This window comes from Oncorhynchus mykiss, chromosome 11 (genome assembly GCF_013265735.2).
Source record: "Oncorhynchus mykiss isolate Arlee chromosome 11, USDA_OmykA_1.1, whole genome shotgun sequence".
NCBI lineage: Eukaryota > Metazoa > Chordata > Actinopteri > Salmoniformes > Salmonidae > Oncorhynchus > Oncorhynchus mykiss.
In genome coordinates, this window is record NC_048575.1 from 61,857,837 (window position 1) to 61,875,231 (window position 17,395).

The 17,395-nt window shown below is 45.7% G+C and overlaps 1 protein-coding gene across 2 annotated transcripts in view; it reads left to right on the top strand.

Moving 5' to 3' along the window:
- LOC110536172 (synaptic vesicle glycoprotein 2C) overlaps positions 1-17,395 on the top strand; it is a 77,705-nt gene that overhangs the window by 19,240 nt on the left and 41,070 nt on the right. Inside the window, exon 2 of one of the 2 annotated variants that reach the window (XM_036936049.1) lies at positions 1,003-1,802. In XM_036936049.1, the coding sequence (XP_036791944.1) occupies positions 1,196-1,802 (607 nt within the window). In that variant the 5' untranslated portion in view covers positions 1,003-1,195. Of the gene's footprint in view, positions 1-1,002; positions 1,803-17,395 lie in introns of those variants that run through there. The other variant, XM_036936050.1, reaches the window with a different exon arrangement.

Genomic DNA, 17,395 nt, shown 5'->3' on the forward strand with positions numbered 1-17,395 from the left:
GTCTCTCCCCCTGTCTTTCTGTCTCTCCCCTGTCTCTTTCTCTCTCTCCCCTGTCTTTCTGTCTCTCCCTCTGTCTTTCTGTCTCTCCCCCTGTCTTTCTGTCTCTCCCCTGTCTTTCTGTCTCTCCCCCTGTCTTTCTGTCTCTCCCCTGTCTCTTTCTCTCTCTCCCCTGTATTTCTGTCTCTCCCTCTGTCTTTCTGTCTCTCCCCGTCTTTCTGTCTCTCCCCCTGTCTTTCCCTCTCCCCTGTCTCTTTCTCTCTCTCCCCTGTCTTTCTGTCTCTCCCTCTGTCTTTCTGTCTCTCCCCGTCTTTCTGTCTCTCCCTCTGTCTTTCTCTCTCTCCCTTGTCTTTCTGTCTCTCCCATGTCTCTTTCTCTCCCACTGTCTCTTTCTCTACCCCTGTCTTTCTGTCTCTCCCCTGTCTCTTTCTCTCCCCCTGTCTTTCTGTATTTCCCCTGTCTCTTTCTCTCCCCCTGTCTCTTTCTCTACCCCTGTCTTTCTGTCTCTCCCCCTGTCTTTCTGTCTCTCCCCTGTCTTTCTGTCTCTCCCCATGTCTTTCTGTCTCTCCCCCTGTCTTTCTCTCTCTCCCCCTGTCTTTCTGTCTCGCCCCCTGTCTTTCTCTCTCTCCCCCTGTCTTTCTCTCTCTCCCCTGTCTTTCTCTACCCCTGTCTTTCTCTCTCCCCCCTGTCTTTCTCTCTCTCCCCCTGTCTTTCTCTCTCTCCCCCTGTCTTTCTCTCTCTCCCCTGTCTTTCTCTCTCCCTGTCTCTCTCTCTCTCCCCTGTCTTTCTCTCTCTCCCCCTGTCTTTCTCTCTCTCCCCCTGTCTTTTTCTCCCTCCTCCTGTCTTTCTGCCCCCCCCTCTTTTTGCCTCTCCCCCTGTCTTTCTGTATCCACTGTCTTTTTCTGTCTCTCCCCCTCTCTTTCTCCTGGTCTTTCCATCTCCCCCTCTCTGTTTCTCTCACCCCGTATTTCTTTCCCCCCTTCTCTTTGTCTATTTGTCCCACAGCCGGACCAATGAACACCACAGCCAGTGAGGGTATCTTCCTGTGGTGACTGCAGAGTCCAGGGTTTTCCCCTATTGCATCTCCAGATCCACCACTCTGCTCTGCTCCCAAACCCCTCCACCAGCTTACATCCATCTCCCTCCTACCGTTCCTACCCCTCTGTACTTCCACCCCTGAACCTCCATCAGAGTAAAAATGGACGACAGCTACGATAACAGGACTTCCTTAGTGAAGGGGGCCAAGGAAATTGCCAAGGAGGCCAAGCGGCACGCCGTGAAAAAGGTCAACAAGGTCGTGGACAGCGCCACAGACGAGTACTCCCAGCGCAAATACAGCCGGTTTGAGGACGAGGTAGACGAGGGGGACGACTTTTACCATAATCCCCTGAGGCAGGATGGAGGCTACAATGACAATGACCAGGCCAGTGATGCCAGCGATGCCACAGAGGGCCATGATGACGAAGATGAGATTTACGAGGGGGAGTACCAGGGGATCCCAGCGGCTGGAGACAGGAAGGCCAGGGAGGGGCAGGTGGCTCTGGGGCAGCCCGTCACAGACAGCCTGAGAGAACGTAAGGAGCTGGAGAAGGAGAGGCAGGCGGACGAGGAAGAACTGGCCCAGCAGTATGAGCTGATCATCCAGGAGTGTGGCCACGGCAGGTTCCAGTGGCAGCTGTTCCTGGTGCTGGGCCTGGCCCTCATGTCGGATGGGGTGGAGGTGTTCGTGGTGGGGTTCGTTCTGCCCAGCGCCGAGACGGACATGTGTGCTCTGGGTGGCTCCAACTCCAGATCTGGATGGCTAGGTAAGGGGTTTGGCGTTTGGAGTGTGTGTGTGCATGTGTGTGTTCATTTGTGTGTAAAACATCAAATCAAATCAAACTTTACTGGCCACATACACATATTTAGCAGATGTTATTGCGGGTGTAGCGAAATGGATGAGTGCTATAGCTGGTTTGTGTAAGAAGAAGACAGGATTAAATTACTGTTGTCCACCTAGACTAGGCTTAAATCCCTGTCATTCGCGTGAAGAACAGATGGAAGTACAGGGGGTGGAGATTGGGGTACCTTATGAGAATTTGTTGGCAAGTGGGTAACCTGCCTCTACCATCCGTTCTACTGGACAACGGGCAATCACTGGAGAATAAACTGGATGATCTCTGTTCGAGACTATCCTACCAACGGGACATAAAATGTTTTAATATCTTATGTTTCACCGACAACACGGATAATATACAGCAGGCTGTGTTTTTATGCATCAGCAGGACAGAACAGTTACATCTGGGAAGACGAGGGGTGGGTGTGTGTGTCTATTTGTCAATAACAGCTGGTGCGCAATGTCTAATATTAAGGAAGTCTTGAGGTATTGCTTGCCTGAAGTAGAGTACCTAATGATAAGCTGTAGACTACACTATCTACCAAGAGTGTTTTCATCTATATTTTTCGTAGCTGTCTATGTACCACCACAAACTGATGCTGGCACTAAAACCGCACTCAACAAGCTGTATAAGGTCATAAGAAAACAAGAAAATGCTCATCCAGACGTGGCGCTCCTAGTGGCTGGGGACTTTAATGCAGGCAAACTTAAATCCGTTTTACCTCATTTCTACCACCATGCCAATTTTCAACCAAAGGAAAAAAACTGTAGCCCACCTTTACTCCACACACAGAGACACATACAAAGCTTTCCCTCACCCTCCATTTGACAAATCTGACCATAATTATATCCTCCTGATTCCTGCTTACTAGCAAAAACTAAAGCAGGAAGTACCAGTGACTCGCTCAATACGGAAGTGGTCAGATGACGCGGATGCTACGTTACAGGACTGTTTTGCTAGCACAGACTGGAATATGTTCCGGGAATCATCCAATGGCATTGTGGAGTATACCACCTCAGTCACCAGCTTCGACAATAAGTGCCTCGACGACGTCCCCTCCACAGTGACCGTATGTACAGTGGGGCAAAAAAGTATTTAGTCAGCCACCAATTGTGCAAGTTCTCCCACTTAAAAAGATGAGAGAGGCCTGTAATTTTCATCATAGGTACACTTCAACTATGACAGACAAAATCCAGAAAATCACATTGTAGGATTTTTAATGAATTTATTTGCAAATTATGGTGGAAAATAAGTATTTGGTCAATAACAAAAGTGTATCTCAATACTTTGTTATATACCCTTTGTTGGCAATGACAGAGGTCAAATGTTTTCTGTAAGTCTTCACAAGGTTTTCACACACTGTTGCTGGTATTTTGACCCATTCCTCCATGCAGATCTCCTCTAGAGCAGTGATGTTTTGGGGCTGTTGCTGGGCAACACGGACTTTCAACTCCCTCCAAAGATTTTCTATGGGGTTGAGATCTGGAGACTGGCTAGGCCACTCCAGGACCTTGAAATGCTTCTTACGAAGCCACTCCTTCGTTGCCCGGGCGGTGTGTTTGGGATCATTGTCATGCTGAAAGACCCAGCCACGTTTCATCTTCAATGCCCTTGCTGATGGAAGGAGGTTTTCACTCAAAATCTCACGATATATGGCCCCATTCATTATTTCCTTTACACGGATCAGTCGTCCTGGTCCATTTGCAGAAAAACAGCCCCATAGCATGATGTTTCCACCCCCATGCTTCACAGTAGGTATGGTGTTCTTTGGATGCAACTCAGCATTCTTTGTCCTCCAAACACGACGAGTTGAGTTTTTACCAAAAAGTTATATTTTGGTTTCATCTGACCATATGACATTCTCCCAATCTTCTTCTGGATCATCCAAATGCTCTCTAGCAAACTTCAGACGGGCCTGGACATGTACTGGCTTAAGCAGGGGGACACGTCTGGCACTGCAGGATTTGAGTCCCTGGCAGCGTAGTGTGTTACTGATGGTAGGCTTTGTTACTTTGGTCCCAGCTCTCTGCAGGTAATTCACTAGGTCCCCCCGTGTGGTTCTGGGATTTTTGCTCACCGTTCTTGTGATCATTTTGACCCCACGGGGTGAGATCTTGTGTGGAGACCCAGATCGAGGGAGATTATCAGTGATCTTGTATGTCTTCAATTTCCTAATAATTGCTCCCACAGTTGATTTCTTCAAACCAAGCTGCTTACCTATTGCAGATTCAGTCTTCCCAGCCTGGTGCAGGTCTACAATTTTGTTTCTGGTGTCCTTTGACAGCTCTTTGGTCTTGGCCATAGTGGAGTTTGGAGTGTGACTGTTTGAGGTTGTGGACAGGTGTCTTTTATACTGTTAACAAGTTCAAACAGGTGCCATTAATACAGGTAACGAGTGGAGGACAGAGGAGCCTCTTAAAGAAGAAGTTACAGGTCTGTGAGAGCCAGAAATCTTGCTTGTTTGTAGTTGACCAAATACTTATTTTCCACCGTAATTTGCAAATAAATTCATTAAAAATCCTACAATGTGATTTTCTGGATTTGTTTTTTTCATTTTGTCTGTCATAGTTGAAGTGTACCTATGATGAAAATTACAGGCCTCTCTCATATTTTAAGTTGGAGAATTTGCACAATTGGTGGCTGACTAAATACTTTTTTGCCCCACTGTACATATCCCAACCAGAAGCCATGGATCACAGGCAACATCCGCACCGAGCTAAAGGCTAGAGCTGCTGCTTTCAAGGAGCGGAACACTAATCCAGACATTTATAAGAAATCCTACTACACCGGCTCTGACACTCGTCGGATGTGGCAGGGCTTGCAAACTATTACGGACTACAAAGGGAAACCCAGCCGCGAGCTGACCAGTGACGCAAGCCTACCAGATGAGCTAAATGCCTTTTATTCTCTCTTCGAGGCAAGCAACGCTGAAGCATGCATGAAAGCAATAGCTGTTCTGGACGACTGTGTGGTCACGCTCTCCGTAAAACATGTCAACATTCACAAGGCCGCGGGGCCAGATGGATTACCAGGACGTGTACTCAGAGCATGCACGGACCAACTGGCAAGTGTCTTCACTGACATTTTCAACCTCTCCCTGACTGAGTCTGTAATACCTACGTTTCAAGCAGACCACCATAGTCCCTGTGCCCAAGAAAGCGAAGGTAACCTGCCAAAATCCTAAACTCAAAGCACATGAAGTGCTTTGAAAGGCTGGTCATGGCTCACATCAACAACATTATCTCGGAAACCCTAGACCCACTCCAATTTGCATACCGCCCAACAGATCCCTAGATGACATGATCTCAATCGCACTCCCACTGCCCTTTCCCACCTGGACAAAAGGAACCCCTATGTGAGAATGCTATTCATTGACTACAGCTCAGCGTTCAACACCATAGTGCCCTCAAAGCTCATTACTAAGCTAAGAACCCTGGGACTAAACACCTCCCTCTGCAACTGGATCCTGGACTTCATGACGGGCCGACCCCAGGTGGTAAGAGTAGGCAACAACACATCTGCCATTCTGATCCTCAACCCCGGGGCCTCTCAGGGTGCATGCTTAGGTCCCTCCTGTACTTCCTGTTCACCCACGACTGCATGGCCAAGCAGGAATCCAACACCATCATTACATTTGATGAAGGAGCTAGGAGTGTTGGATCCGTGTTGGATCAGACTAAAGGTGCGTCATCAGAGTGCACAGCTGAACATTGTATTGCTGGAAAACACTCGGTTGGTTATGTTTGATTAAAACAAACCGCAATTCATTAAATACAAATACCAAACTTGTTCTTGCGTGGATTCTGCGAAGCGATTAGATTTTAAGAGCTAAAACACCGCTAACCATAAAATAGTACTAAGTGACTGTAGTACAAAAACACCGGTCGTCGTCGTGGGAAAGGCACATTGTTAAACACTTTTTGTTAACATCTGGCTGCAGTAAAGAGCCAACCTGGATACTAAGGATATCCTGAGGAAAATCGACGACTATTAACAGGTTTACGCTTTGGAGGAACAACATAGTCCATCATGGAAAGATCTGGCTACCTCACAAAAGAACCAGACAAAAAACGAAAGACAGATTCATCTATTTACTTACCGTTGAAGTAGAGTGCTCTGGCTAGAATCCATACATCACTGGACAAGTTGTGTGAGGAGGTAGCAGGGCTGAGGGGGAGTTTGGAGTTTAGCCAGAGTGAAATTCTCACGCTCCAAGGAGAAAACAAGGCACTCACGGCCAAGGTAAAAATCCATGATTCCAACATGGATTGTCTACTCAGGGAAAACAGGGTGATGAGGGAGTCGCTACTAGACATATAAAGTAGCATGCGTGAAAGTCTAATATTTTCTAGGATTCCTGAGGACGCACACAATAACCCAATAATCCAGAGGGCATGATCAGAGAATTCATGCAATCCGCCTTGAAACTTCCTCTAGAGACTGTAAACAAGGTGGCTTTCCACCGAGTGCAACAAGACCAAGGGTCCCCGACCAATCATCGCAAAATTTGAACACTACCAACAAAAGGAGCTGATTAATAGCACGGGAAGGGAGCTTAAAGGGACCATATTCGGTCTCAATTACCAATTTCCACAGGGAGATAAACAGACTTTGCAAGAGGCTGTATCCTGTACAGAGGCAACAGATAGAGAGGAGTAAGTGTGTCTTTCTCATTGTGGACAAACTCTTTATAGATGGACAGCTATTCTGAGACAGCTCCATAACACCATGGCTGTACTAAATTCTAGAGGGGCTTCAGGTTAGAAAAAAAACACATATGGACTTAGACATACACATACACTGTTGGTCTCGCTCTCTTCTCTCACTCTCTTTCTCTCTTTTCTCTTCTCTTCTCTCACTCTCTCCCCTCTCTCTCTATAGTCAAGAACTGTTCTATAATTTAATGTTTCTTGTTTGTCTATCTTTTCTATGTCTTTGTCTACATGTTTATATATGTTTACAATAAGCAAGGGGAAGATATCAGAATAGGGACATTGGGGAATAATAACCTATTGTACGGGATACATTTGTGCTGTAGTGAAGCCATCTCTATTTAAAAAATATATATATGTTATTTCACCTTTATTTAACCAGGTAAGCTAGTTGAGAACAAGTTCTCATTTGCAACTGCAACCTGGCCAAGATAAAGCATAGCAATTCGACACATACAACAACACAGAGTTACACACGGAATAAACAAAACATAGTCAATAATACAGTAGAACAAACGAAAACAAAAAGTCTATATACAGTGAGTGCAAATGAGGTAAAATAAGGGAGTTAAGGCAATAAATAGGCCATGGTGGCGAAGTAATTACAATATGGCAATTAAACACTGGAATGGCAGATGTGCAGAAGATGAAGGTGCAGAAGATGAATGTGCAAGTAGAGATACTGGGGTGCAAAGGAGCAAGATAAATATATAAATACTGTATGGGGATGAGGTAGGTAGATAGATGGGCTGTTTACAGATGGGCTATGTACAGGTGCAGTGATCTGTGAGCTGCTCTGACAGCTGGTGCTTAAATCTAGTGAGGGAGATATAAGTCTCCAGCTTCAGAGATTTTTACAATTCATTCCAGTCATTGGCTGCAGAGAACTGGAAGGAAAGACGACCAAAGGAGGAATTGGCTTTGGGGGTGACCAGAGAGATATGCCTGCTGGAGTGCGTGCTACGAGTGGGTGCTGCTATGGTGACCAGTGAGCTGAGATAAGGCGGGGCTTTACCTAGCAGAGACTTGTAGATAACCTGTGGCCAGTGGGTTTGGCGACTAGTATGAAGCAAGGGCCAACCAACGAGAGCGTACAGGTCGCAATGGTGGGTAGTGTATGGGGCTTTGGTGACAAAACGGATGGCACTGTGATAGACTACATCCAGTTTGTTGAGTAGAGTGTAGAGTGGAGGCTATAGTAATGCAAGGTCTCTTTCATGATCATGTGAAACATCAATTACTATGGAAATTCTGGGATGTGTTTTTCAATGATTTTAAAGGTAATTATGATGCAACTATGATGGTGATACGATATGGATTACAATTATCATGAATATTAAGGCTACACACTACATGTTACACACAGACACTCAACCATGCAAATTGGCGGGGTTATTATTTATTTGGACATCACACATTATAGTCTTACTCTTATACAGACATCGTACACACTCTCACTAAATCACATCCAATATCATACACATCAACCTACTCAGATTTGCTACACACATAATATCTTGTCTCAATTTTCTAATATCTGTGGCATTGGCTCACAGGCAAAACAGGCAAGAGAATAAAACAAACATTGCTAGAACCTATTTCTTGAATTCTAAATATCAGACATTTAAAAGCTCTACTTTTGACTGTCATAATACCTCTGATGGCAATAACTTTACAAGCACTAATTGTGGTCAATTTAGACTGAGAATAGTATCTAGTTATGGTAAGTTGGAATAAAAGGTTAAAAACCAAGGTTAAAAAAGTTTTAATAGGAGAAAGAATTCGATCGGATCATCTAATTGGCCTTCACATAACTCTTATAGAATTTCCACGTGGACATTGGAAATTTAAACAGAGTTTACTGGAAGAAAACCTATTTTTAACTAAGACTAAATTATTTATAACTGAATTGTTCCAGTATAATATAGGTTCAGCAAATCCCTTTATTGTTTGGTATACCTTTAAATGTACATTCTGTCACGTTCTGACCTTAGTTCCTTTGTTTTGTCTTTGTTTTAGTATGGTCAGGGCGTGAGTTGGGGTGGGCAGTCTCTGTTATTTTTTCTATAATTTGGGAATTCTGTGTTTGGGCTGGTATGGTTCTCAATCAGAGGCAGCTGTCATTCGTTGTCCCTGATTGAGAACCATACTTAGGTAGCCTGGTTTCACCTTTGAGTTGTGGGTGAATATTTTCTGTTGAGTGTTTGTATTCTGCACCAGACAGAACTGTTTCAGTTTCGTTTGTTCACTTTGTTGTTTTTGTTCAGTGCTCAATTTCTTTATAAAAAATATGGACACTTACCACGCTGCACATTGGTCCTCACCTTCTTCCACCACCTACGGCCATTACAGAATCACCCACCAACCAAGGACCAAGCAGCGTGGTAACGGGCAGCGGCAGAAATCTCAAGAGTCCTGGACATGGGACGAGATTTTGGACGGCAAGGAACCCTGGGCACAAACTGGGGAATATCGCCGCCCCAAGGCAGAGCTGGAGGCAGCGAAAGCTGAGCGGTGGTGGTATGAGGAGGCAGCACGGCAGCACGGCTGGGACGAGAGGCAGCCCCAAAAATGTATTGGGGCGGGCGCATGGGGAGTGTGGCTAAGTCAGGTAGGAGACCTGAGCCAACTCCCCGTGCTTACCGTGGTGAGAGGTGGACTGGGCAGTCACCGTGGTATGCCGTGAGGCGCACGGTGTCCCCGGTGCGCAGGCATAGCCCGGTGCGTTACATAGCAGCGCCTCGTATCGGCTGGGCTAGAGTGGGCATCGAGTCAGGTGCCATGAAGCCGGCTCAGCGCATCTGGTCTCCAGTGCGTCTCCTCGGGCCGGGGTACATGACACCAGCCCTACGCATGGTGACCCCGGTTCGCCAGCACAGCCCAGTGCGGTCTATTCCACCTTGCTGCACTGGCCTGGCTACGGGGAGTATCCAGCCAGGTAGGGTTGTGCAGGCTCGGTGCTCGAGACCTCCAGTACGCCTCCACGGACCGGTCTATCCGGTGCCTCCTCCATGCACCAGGCCTCCGGTGGCAGCCCCCCGCACCAGGCAGCCCCCCGCATCTCTTCGTCTCCTCCCTACAGGTGCTCCCGCCTGTCCAGCGCTGCCAGAGTCTCCCGTCTGTCCTGAGCTGCCAGAGTCTCCCGTCTGTCCTGAGCTGCCAGAGTCTCCCGTCTGTCCTGAGCTGCCAGAGTCTCCCGTCTGTCCTGAGCTGCCAGAGTCTCCCGTCTGTCCTGAGCTGCCAGAGTCTCCCGTCTGTCCTGAGCTGCCAGAGTCTCCCGTCTGTCCTGAGCTGCCAGAGTCTCCCGTCTGTCCTGAGCTGCCAGAGTCTCCCGTCTGTCCTGAGCTGCCAGAGTCTCCCGTCTGTCCTGAGCTGCCAGAGTCTCCCGTCTGTCCTGAGCTGCCAGAGTCTCCCGTCTGTCCTGAGCTGCCAGAGTCGCCCGCCAGTCAGGAGCTGCCAGAGTCGCCCGCCAGTCAGGAGCTGCCAGAGTCGCCCGCCAGTCAGGAGCTGCCAGAGTCGCCCGCCAGTCAGGAGCTGCCAGAGTCGCCCGCCAGTCAGGAGCTGCCAGAGTCGCCCGCCAGTCAGGAGCTGCCAGAGTCGCCCGCCAGTCAGGAGCTGCCAGAGTCGCCCGCCAGTCAGGAGCTGCCAGAGTCGCCCGCCAGTCAGGAGCTGCCAGAGTCGCCCGCCAGTCAGGAGCTGCCAGAGCCATCCGTTACTCCGGTGCTGCCGGAATGGCCCTTCACTCCGGAGCTGCCGGAATTGCCCGTCACTCCGGCGCTGACGGAATCTCCTGTCCGTCCGGCGCTGACGGAATCTCCCGTCCATTCGGGACCCGTGCCAGGGCCGCCACCGTGGACAGACGCCCACCCAGACCCACCCCTATAGGTTCAGGTTTTGCGGACGGAGTCTGCACCTTTTGGGGGGGGGGGGGGGGGGTACTGTCACGTTCTGACCTTAGTTCCTTTGTTTTGTCTTTGTTTTAGTATGGTCAGGGCGTGAGTTGGGGTGGGCAGTCTATGTTCTTTTTTCTATAATTTGGGATTTCTGTGTTTGGCCTGGTATGGTTCTCAATCAGAGGTAGCTGTCATTCATTGTCCCTGATTGAGAATCATACTTAGGTAGCCTGGTTACACCTTTGAGTTGTGGGTGATTATTTTATGTTCTGTGTTTTGTGTATTCACCATACAGGACTGTTCCGTTTCGTTCGTTGTCGCTTTATTGTTTTCTGTTGAGTGTTCATTTATTCTATTAAATCAATATGGACACTTAACACACTGCACATTGGTCCTCTTCTTCCATCACAGACGAGCGTTACACATTCAGCGGTCATTCAATATTTATGTATCAAGTGAGCTGAGAGTCCGGAAGCAAGTACAGGGAGTGAGTGTTTTAATAAATAAGCAAAACAATAAACACAAACAACACACCGACATGAAACAGAGTCAATAACAGTTGAGGAAAGAACCAAGGGGAGTGACAGATATAGGGAAGATAATTCAAGGAGGTAATGGAGTCCAGGTGAGTGTCATGAGGCGCTGGTGTGCTTGACGATGGTGACAGGTGTGCGGGATAATCAGCAGCCTGATGACTTAGAGGCCGGAGGGAGCATACGTGACAGTACCCCCTCCCCGATGCGTGGCTCCAGCCGCAGGACGCCGACAAAGGGGACGAACCCGGGGATCAGGAGCGGACCGGTCAGGGAGGTCTGATTTCACTATTATAGAAACAAGACCCAGATGGCAAATATAAAGATCCAGTCTAAAAAACTGGAGGCCCCTTACACTTCAATGTTGTGATGCAAAAATACTAGTGAAATGCATAGCACTCAGAATTAAAAGGGTTTCACCAGGTATTGTTCATCCTGATCAGACAGGTTTTTTACATGGACGATACATTGGAGATAATATACGACTGCTAGAAATAATAGAATATCATGAAACATCTAAGAAGCTGACTTTTCTGGACTCTCTGGACTAAAACCTAATTTTATTAAGTGTACAATATAACGTATTGGATCTTTAAAAAACACAACTTCTACATTACCCTGCAGTTTACCTATAAAATGGGCTGATGGTGAAGTAGACATAGTTGGTATTCATATCACAAAATATATAAATAAGCTCTCCACAATGAATTTCAATAGAAAACTTGGTCCTGCAACCATGGAGAGGTAAATAAATACCTGTCTATTTATGGAAAAATGGCCCTGATTAACTCCATTGTCATATGTCAGTTTACTCACTTCCTTATGGTGCTGCCTACTCCTGATGATTCGTTTTCCAAATCATATGATCCAAAAATATTTTGATTTATCTGGGACACTAAACCAGACAAAATAAAGCAACTGTACCATACTGATTGCAAAATAGTTGGGAAGAGATTTTTGATGTACCGATTCCATGGTACAGGGTGTATGAGTTGATATATAAAACAATGCAAGACAATATAAAACAATGCAAGATTCAAGACTTACCGGTACCCCCTGTATATAGCCTCCTTATTGTTATTTTATTGGGTTAAAAATATATACATACTTTAGTTTATTTAGAAGATATTTTCTTAACTCTATTTCTTGAACTGCATTGTTGGTTAAGGGCTTGTAAGAAAGCATTTCACGATAGGTCTACCTACACCTGTTGTATTCGGTGCATGTGACAAATAACATTTGATTCGATTTGATTAGAGTACAATGTAAAGGCATCCGCATACATTGGTTCGGTTTGCTCCTAGCAGATCTCAGCTAGGCAAAGGCAAAGTGACCGTCTGTGCTCTCATACTCCCTCAAGACCTTTGCTTGGAAATGAGAAAAGAAAGGGCAATATTACTGTTGCTTGTCCCTCTTGATTAAACAGACTACCCCTTGCCAATCGGGAAACTCTTGGGTATGTTGTGGTGGACTGTCATTACAATTGCTTTTCGGGAACCTGGTAAAATTATTAAATCATTGTCAGCATGCAGTCAAAGCTTTAACTAATTTTGGAGCTAACTAGTGCTCTCCAATCATATCCTGATATCGACACCAGATGGGTGTTGTATTCATGACATTGATAACTTAGCTAGCTAATATACATTTTAAGAAAACAAGTGATATTATGTGGCTTGTTTTGGTGGTCAATGAGACTGAGAGAGCTAACTTAGCTAACCAGCTGAGCAAGCAAACAATGTAACAAAACTATAATTTAGGCAGGAGTCTCTAAATCCTGCCTATTTCTAAAATGTCCCTTCTTAAAATATGATTTTAAACCTAACCGTAACCACACTGCTAACCTTATGTCTAACTCAAACCTTAAATTAAGACCAAATAGCAAATTGTAGTTTTCATAAATTATTTAGGATATAGCCAATATGGACTTTTGGCTGTGCTATCTAATGGAAACCGTATTTCTCGTTGAATGACAACAAAACCTTCATGTTCCTACTCCTTTTAGAAGTAGTTCTGTTGACCAGTCACCGACGAAAGGGCGTAGACTTCGGCTACCAAACTTCGACTTGCCTAAAAAAAAGACCAAAATCAACAAAAACGTCACAAAATGTTGTCATAATATATGCGCAAACTGTTTCGACTTTGTATAAAAAGTCCTCAATTGTCAAACTTGAGTAAAAGTAAAGAAACCTTTAGAAAATGACTCAAGTAAAAGTGAAAGTCACGCAGTAAAATATTACTTGAGTTAAAGTCTAAAAGTATTTGGTTTTAAATGTACTTGGAACTGCTAAAATGTACTTAAGTATCAAAAGTATAAACCATTTAAAATTCCATATAATAAGCAAACCAGATGGCATAATTTCTTTATTTTTTTATTGACGGATAGCTAGTGTACGGCTTTCCTCCTGGGAAGGAGAGGCGGACCAAAATGCAGCGTGGTTATAGTTCATGTTTTTAAAATAGGAAAACTCAACATGAACATAATACAAAACAATAAATGTGGCAAAACCAAAACAGCCCTATCTGGTGCAACAAACACAAAGACAGGAAACAACCCTATCTGGTGCAACAAACACAAAGACAGGAAACAGCCCTATCTGGTGCAACAAACACAAAGACAGGAAACAACCCTATCTGGTGCAACAAACACAAAGACAGGAAACAACCCTATCTGGTGCAACAAACACAAAGACAGGAAACAACCCTATCTGGTGCAACAAACACAAAGACAGGAAACAGCCCTATCTGGTGCAACAAACACAAAGACAGGAAACAGCCCTATCTGGTGCAACAAACACAAAGACAGGAAACAACCCTATCTGGTGCAACAAACACAAAGACAGGAAACAGCCCTATCTGGTGCAACAAACACAAAGACAGGAAACAGCCCTATCTGGTGCAACAAACACAAAGACAGGAAACAGCCCTATCTGGTGCAACAAACACAAAGACAGGAAACAGCCCTATCTGGTGCAACAAACACAAAGACAGGAAACAACCACCCACCAAACCCAACGCAAAACAGGCTACCTAAATCTGGTTCCCAATCAGAGACAATGACTAACACCTGCCTCTGATTGAGAACCATATCAGGCCCAAACACAGAAACAGACAAACTAGACATCCAACATAGAATGCCCACTCAGATCACACCCTGACCAAACAAAACATAGAAACATACAAAGCAAACTATGGTCAGGGTGTGACAGCTAGGGGCACACTCCAGCAGACATAATTAAAACATTTAAGCATTTGTGTTTAGTGAGCCCACCAGTTCAGAGGCAGTAGGGATGGCCAGGGATGTTCTCTTAATAAGTGTGTGAATTAGACCATTTTCCTGTCCTGCTGAGCATTCAAAATGTAACGAGTACTTTTGGGTGTCAGGGAAAATGTATGGAGTAAAAAATTACATAATTTTCTTTAGGAATGTAGTGAAGTAAAAGTAAAAGTTGGCAAAAATATAAATAGTAAAGTAAAGTACAGATACTACCCAAAACGACTTAAGTAGTACTTTAAAGTATTCTTACTTAAGTACTTTACACCACTGCTGGGAAGCACACGGTAAGCTTGATGGTATGTTGATTTCTTTGCCCATGTTGAGGGACTAGTTTTCACAATGTGTTAACGTGTGTCCAATGTGTTGGAGCCACAATAGTGCAAATGGTTGCAGGTCTGTAATCCATCACTAGCAAGTCTGACATTACATGTGTGTCCAGGGGCTTTCTGTGTCATACTGTAAAAACATGGAATCAGTCAGCCCTCAACCCCCCTGCACAGTGAACCATAGCACTGCGACTTATGTTGCTCCATGCGCTGCTTCCCCTTATTCATCACGCATTGTTGGGAAGGGCATGTATGGAGGCATTTCACTGTAATTCTACACCTGTTGTTTACGAAGCATGTGACAAATACAATTTGATTTGCTCAATCATGTCCCCTCTTTATCCATCTCTATCTCTTTCTCTCTCTCTGTCTCGCTCTCTCCTCTCACTCCTCTCTGATTGCCTCGAGGCTCCTCCCCTGATGAGGTGACTTAGGCTGAACGTGATTGTGTTTGTTTGGGTGTGTGTGTGTGTGTGTATGGACACACTCCATGATTACTTTGACCTTGTTGGAATCCAACTGGGCTTTTACAGGATAATGATGCTTAATTACAGTAAACAAATGGTAAAGAGGGTATTTACTATACAGGTGCAGTGGTAATACTGTATCTATTCTACATTAAAAAGGTAGACTACATGTAACTTAATTGCTGTTGAGTAGAGCTCAGTTGTCCAAGCATAGGTGATATGTCTCTGTTAATGATGCTATGAGTATAGTCTCAAACTGCCAACTTACTGGTAGGCCAACACTTTTACTGGCTCACTATATCTAGGTGTTTGTCTCTTTTCTGCAAAGCATAAATTGTACCTAAGATTCAAATACACTAAATCATTTGCAAAGGCCACAAATCCTTCTATTTCAAAAGCACCAACTAGTTGTTGGCGGTGTAAGCATATTTACTTACACATCTGTACATTCTGTATCAGTACAACATGGGTGTGATTTGGTGGTAAGTTAGTTACACTTGAGGAGACTTAGTTTCCATGCAGACGGATCTCAGGGAAACATTAATCACATCCCGCATCGCAGGGTGGTCAAACTGAGCCCAGAGTAACTGAATAATGCAATATGAAAAACACAAAGGCCTGTACGGGATGCACAACAAATATTACAGAATTCAATTTGGACCTAACAAGATCCCACAGGAATCTTAACTGCTGCATGTGAATGAGGGAGGAATGAGAGGTTCTAGAGTGGGAGGTGAAAAGGAGAGAGAGAACAGTGAGCAAAAAGAGAAGGATAAAGGGGAGTGGCAGGAATGGCATTGAGTGAAGAGATAATGAAGAAAGAATGATGTAGGGGAGGAGAAAGGAAGAGGAATAAATGGGATGGAGGAGGGAAAAGTAAGTAACAGAGGAGAGGGAGAGGAGAGGGAGCAGATAGGGAGGGAGGGGGATGTGGGAGGAGAGGGAGCAGAGAGGGAGGAGAGGGAGCAGAGATGGAAGGGGAGGAATGTGGGAGGAGAGGGAGCAGAGAGGGAAGGGGGATGTGGGAGGAAAGGGAGCAGAGAGGGAAGGGGGATGTGGGAGGAAAGGGAGCAGAGAGGGAAGGGGGATGTGGGAGGAAAGGGAGCAGAGAGGGAAGGGGAATGTGGGAGGAAAGGGAGCAGAGAGGGAAGGGGGATGTGGGAGGAAAGGGAGCAGAGAGGGAAGGGGGATGTGGGAGGAAAGGGAGCAGAGAGGGAAGGGGGATGTGGGAGGAAAGGGAGCAGAGAGGGAAGGGGGATGTGGGAGGAAAGGGAGCAGAGAGGGAGAGCAAGAGGAAAGAGAGACTTATCTTCTAACACTTCATCTTATCACTTTCCACCTCCTTAGTTGTCCTCCTTTTCTCTTTCTGTAACTCTCTTTACTTTCTCACTCACTTTTTTCTTCGTTCCCCCCTTTTTTTAGTCTCTCTCATTCTCTCTTTGCATCTCACTCCCTCTTTCCCCCTTTCTACCTTCCTCCCCTCCCTAAAAATCTGTTGATGGTGCTTGAGCAAGGCACTTAACCCTAATTTGCTCCAGGGGCACCATAGTAGTATGGCTGAACCAGTAAAACAACACATTTTACTACACCTATCTGGTGTATGTGACAATCAAATATATTTTTTCATCTCTCTCTCTGTCTCTGTCTCTCTGTCTATGGTAGCTAGCTGGCAGGCTGTGAGTATCTGCATGGTCCGGGCCAGGGGCAGCTGAGCATGGCTAAACTGCAGTGAGATCGCAGTGCCACTGCAGAGATTACACTACACACTACTAGCGCAGAGAGAGTGTGTGAGGGAGAGCGTGTCTATGTGTGTGGGGGGGGGGGGGCGTGTGTGTGTGTGTGTGTGTGTGTGTGTGTGTGTGTGTGTGTGTGTGTGTGTGTGTGTGTGTGTGTGTGTGTGTGTGTGTGTGTGTGTGTGTGTGTGTGTGTGTGTGTGTGTGTGCGTGTGTGTGTGTGTGTGTGTGTGTGAGAGAGAGTGTGCGGCTCACAGAGAACCTGCAGCCACCACCAATATCAGTGTAATAGTGCTGTCTTATCGAGCGCTCATTGAATCAAAATACTTCATGCCTATCTATTCATTACCCTTAATGCAAGGAAGCTTAGACGCATTACTGAGCTGAATGAGATATCCCATTTTGCTTGCACTCCTAGACCAAGATAAGTATACTTTCATAAAGATTTGATTGAAATCTTTGCTACCAACCAAAATCAGTCAAAGAGCCCCAGTCTTTCTTTCTGTGGGGGTGGTGGTTTCCTTCCAGCAAAGAGGGGGCATGAAACCCATCAAGCCTGACATGATGTAGTACAAATGTGATT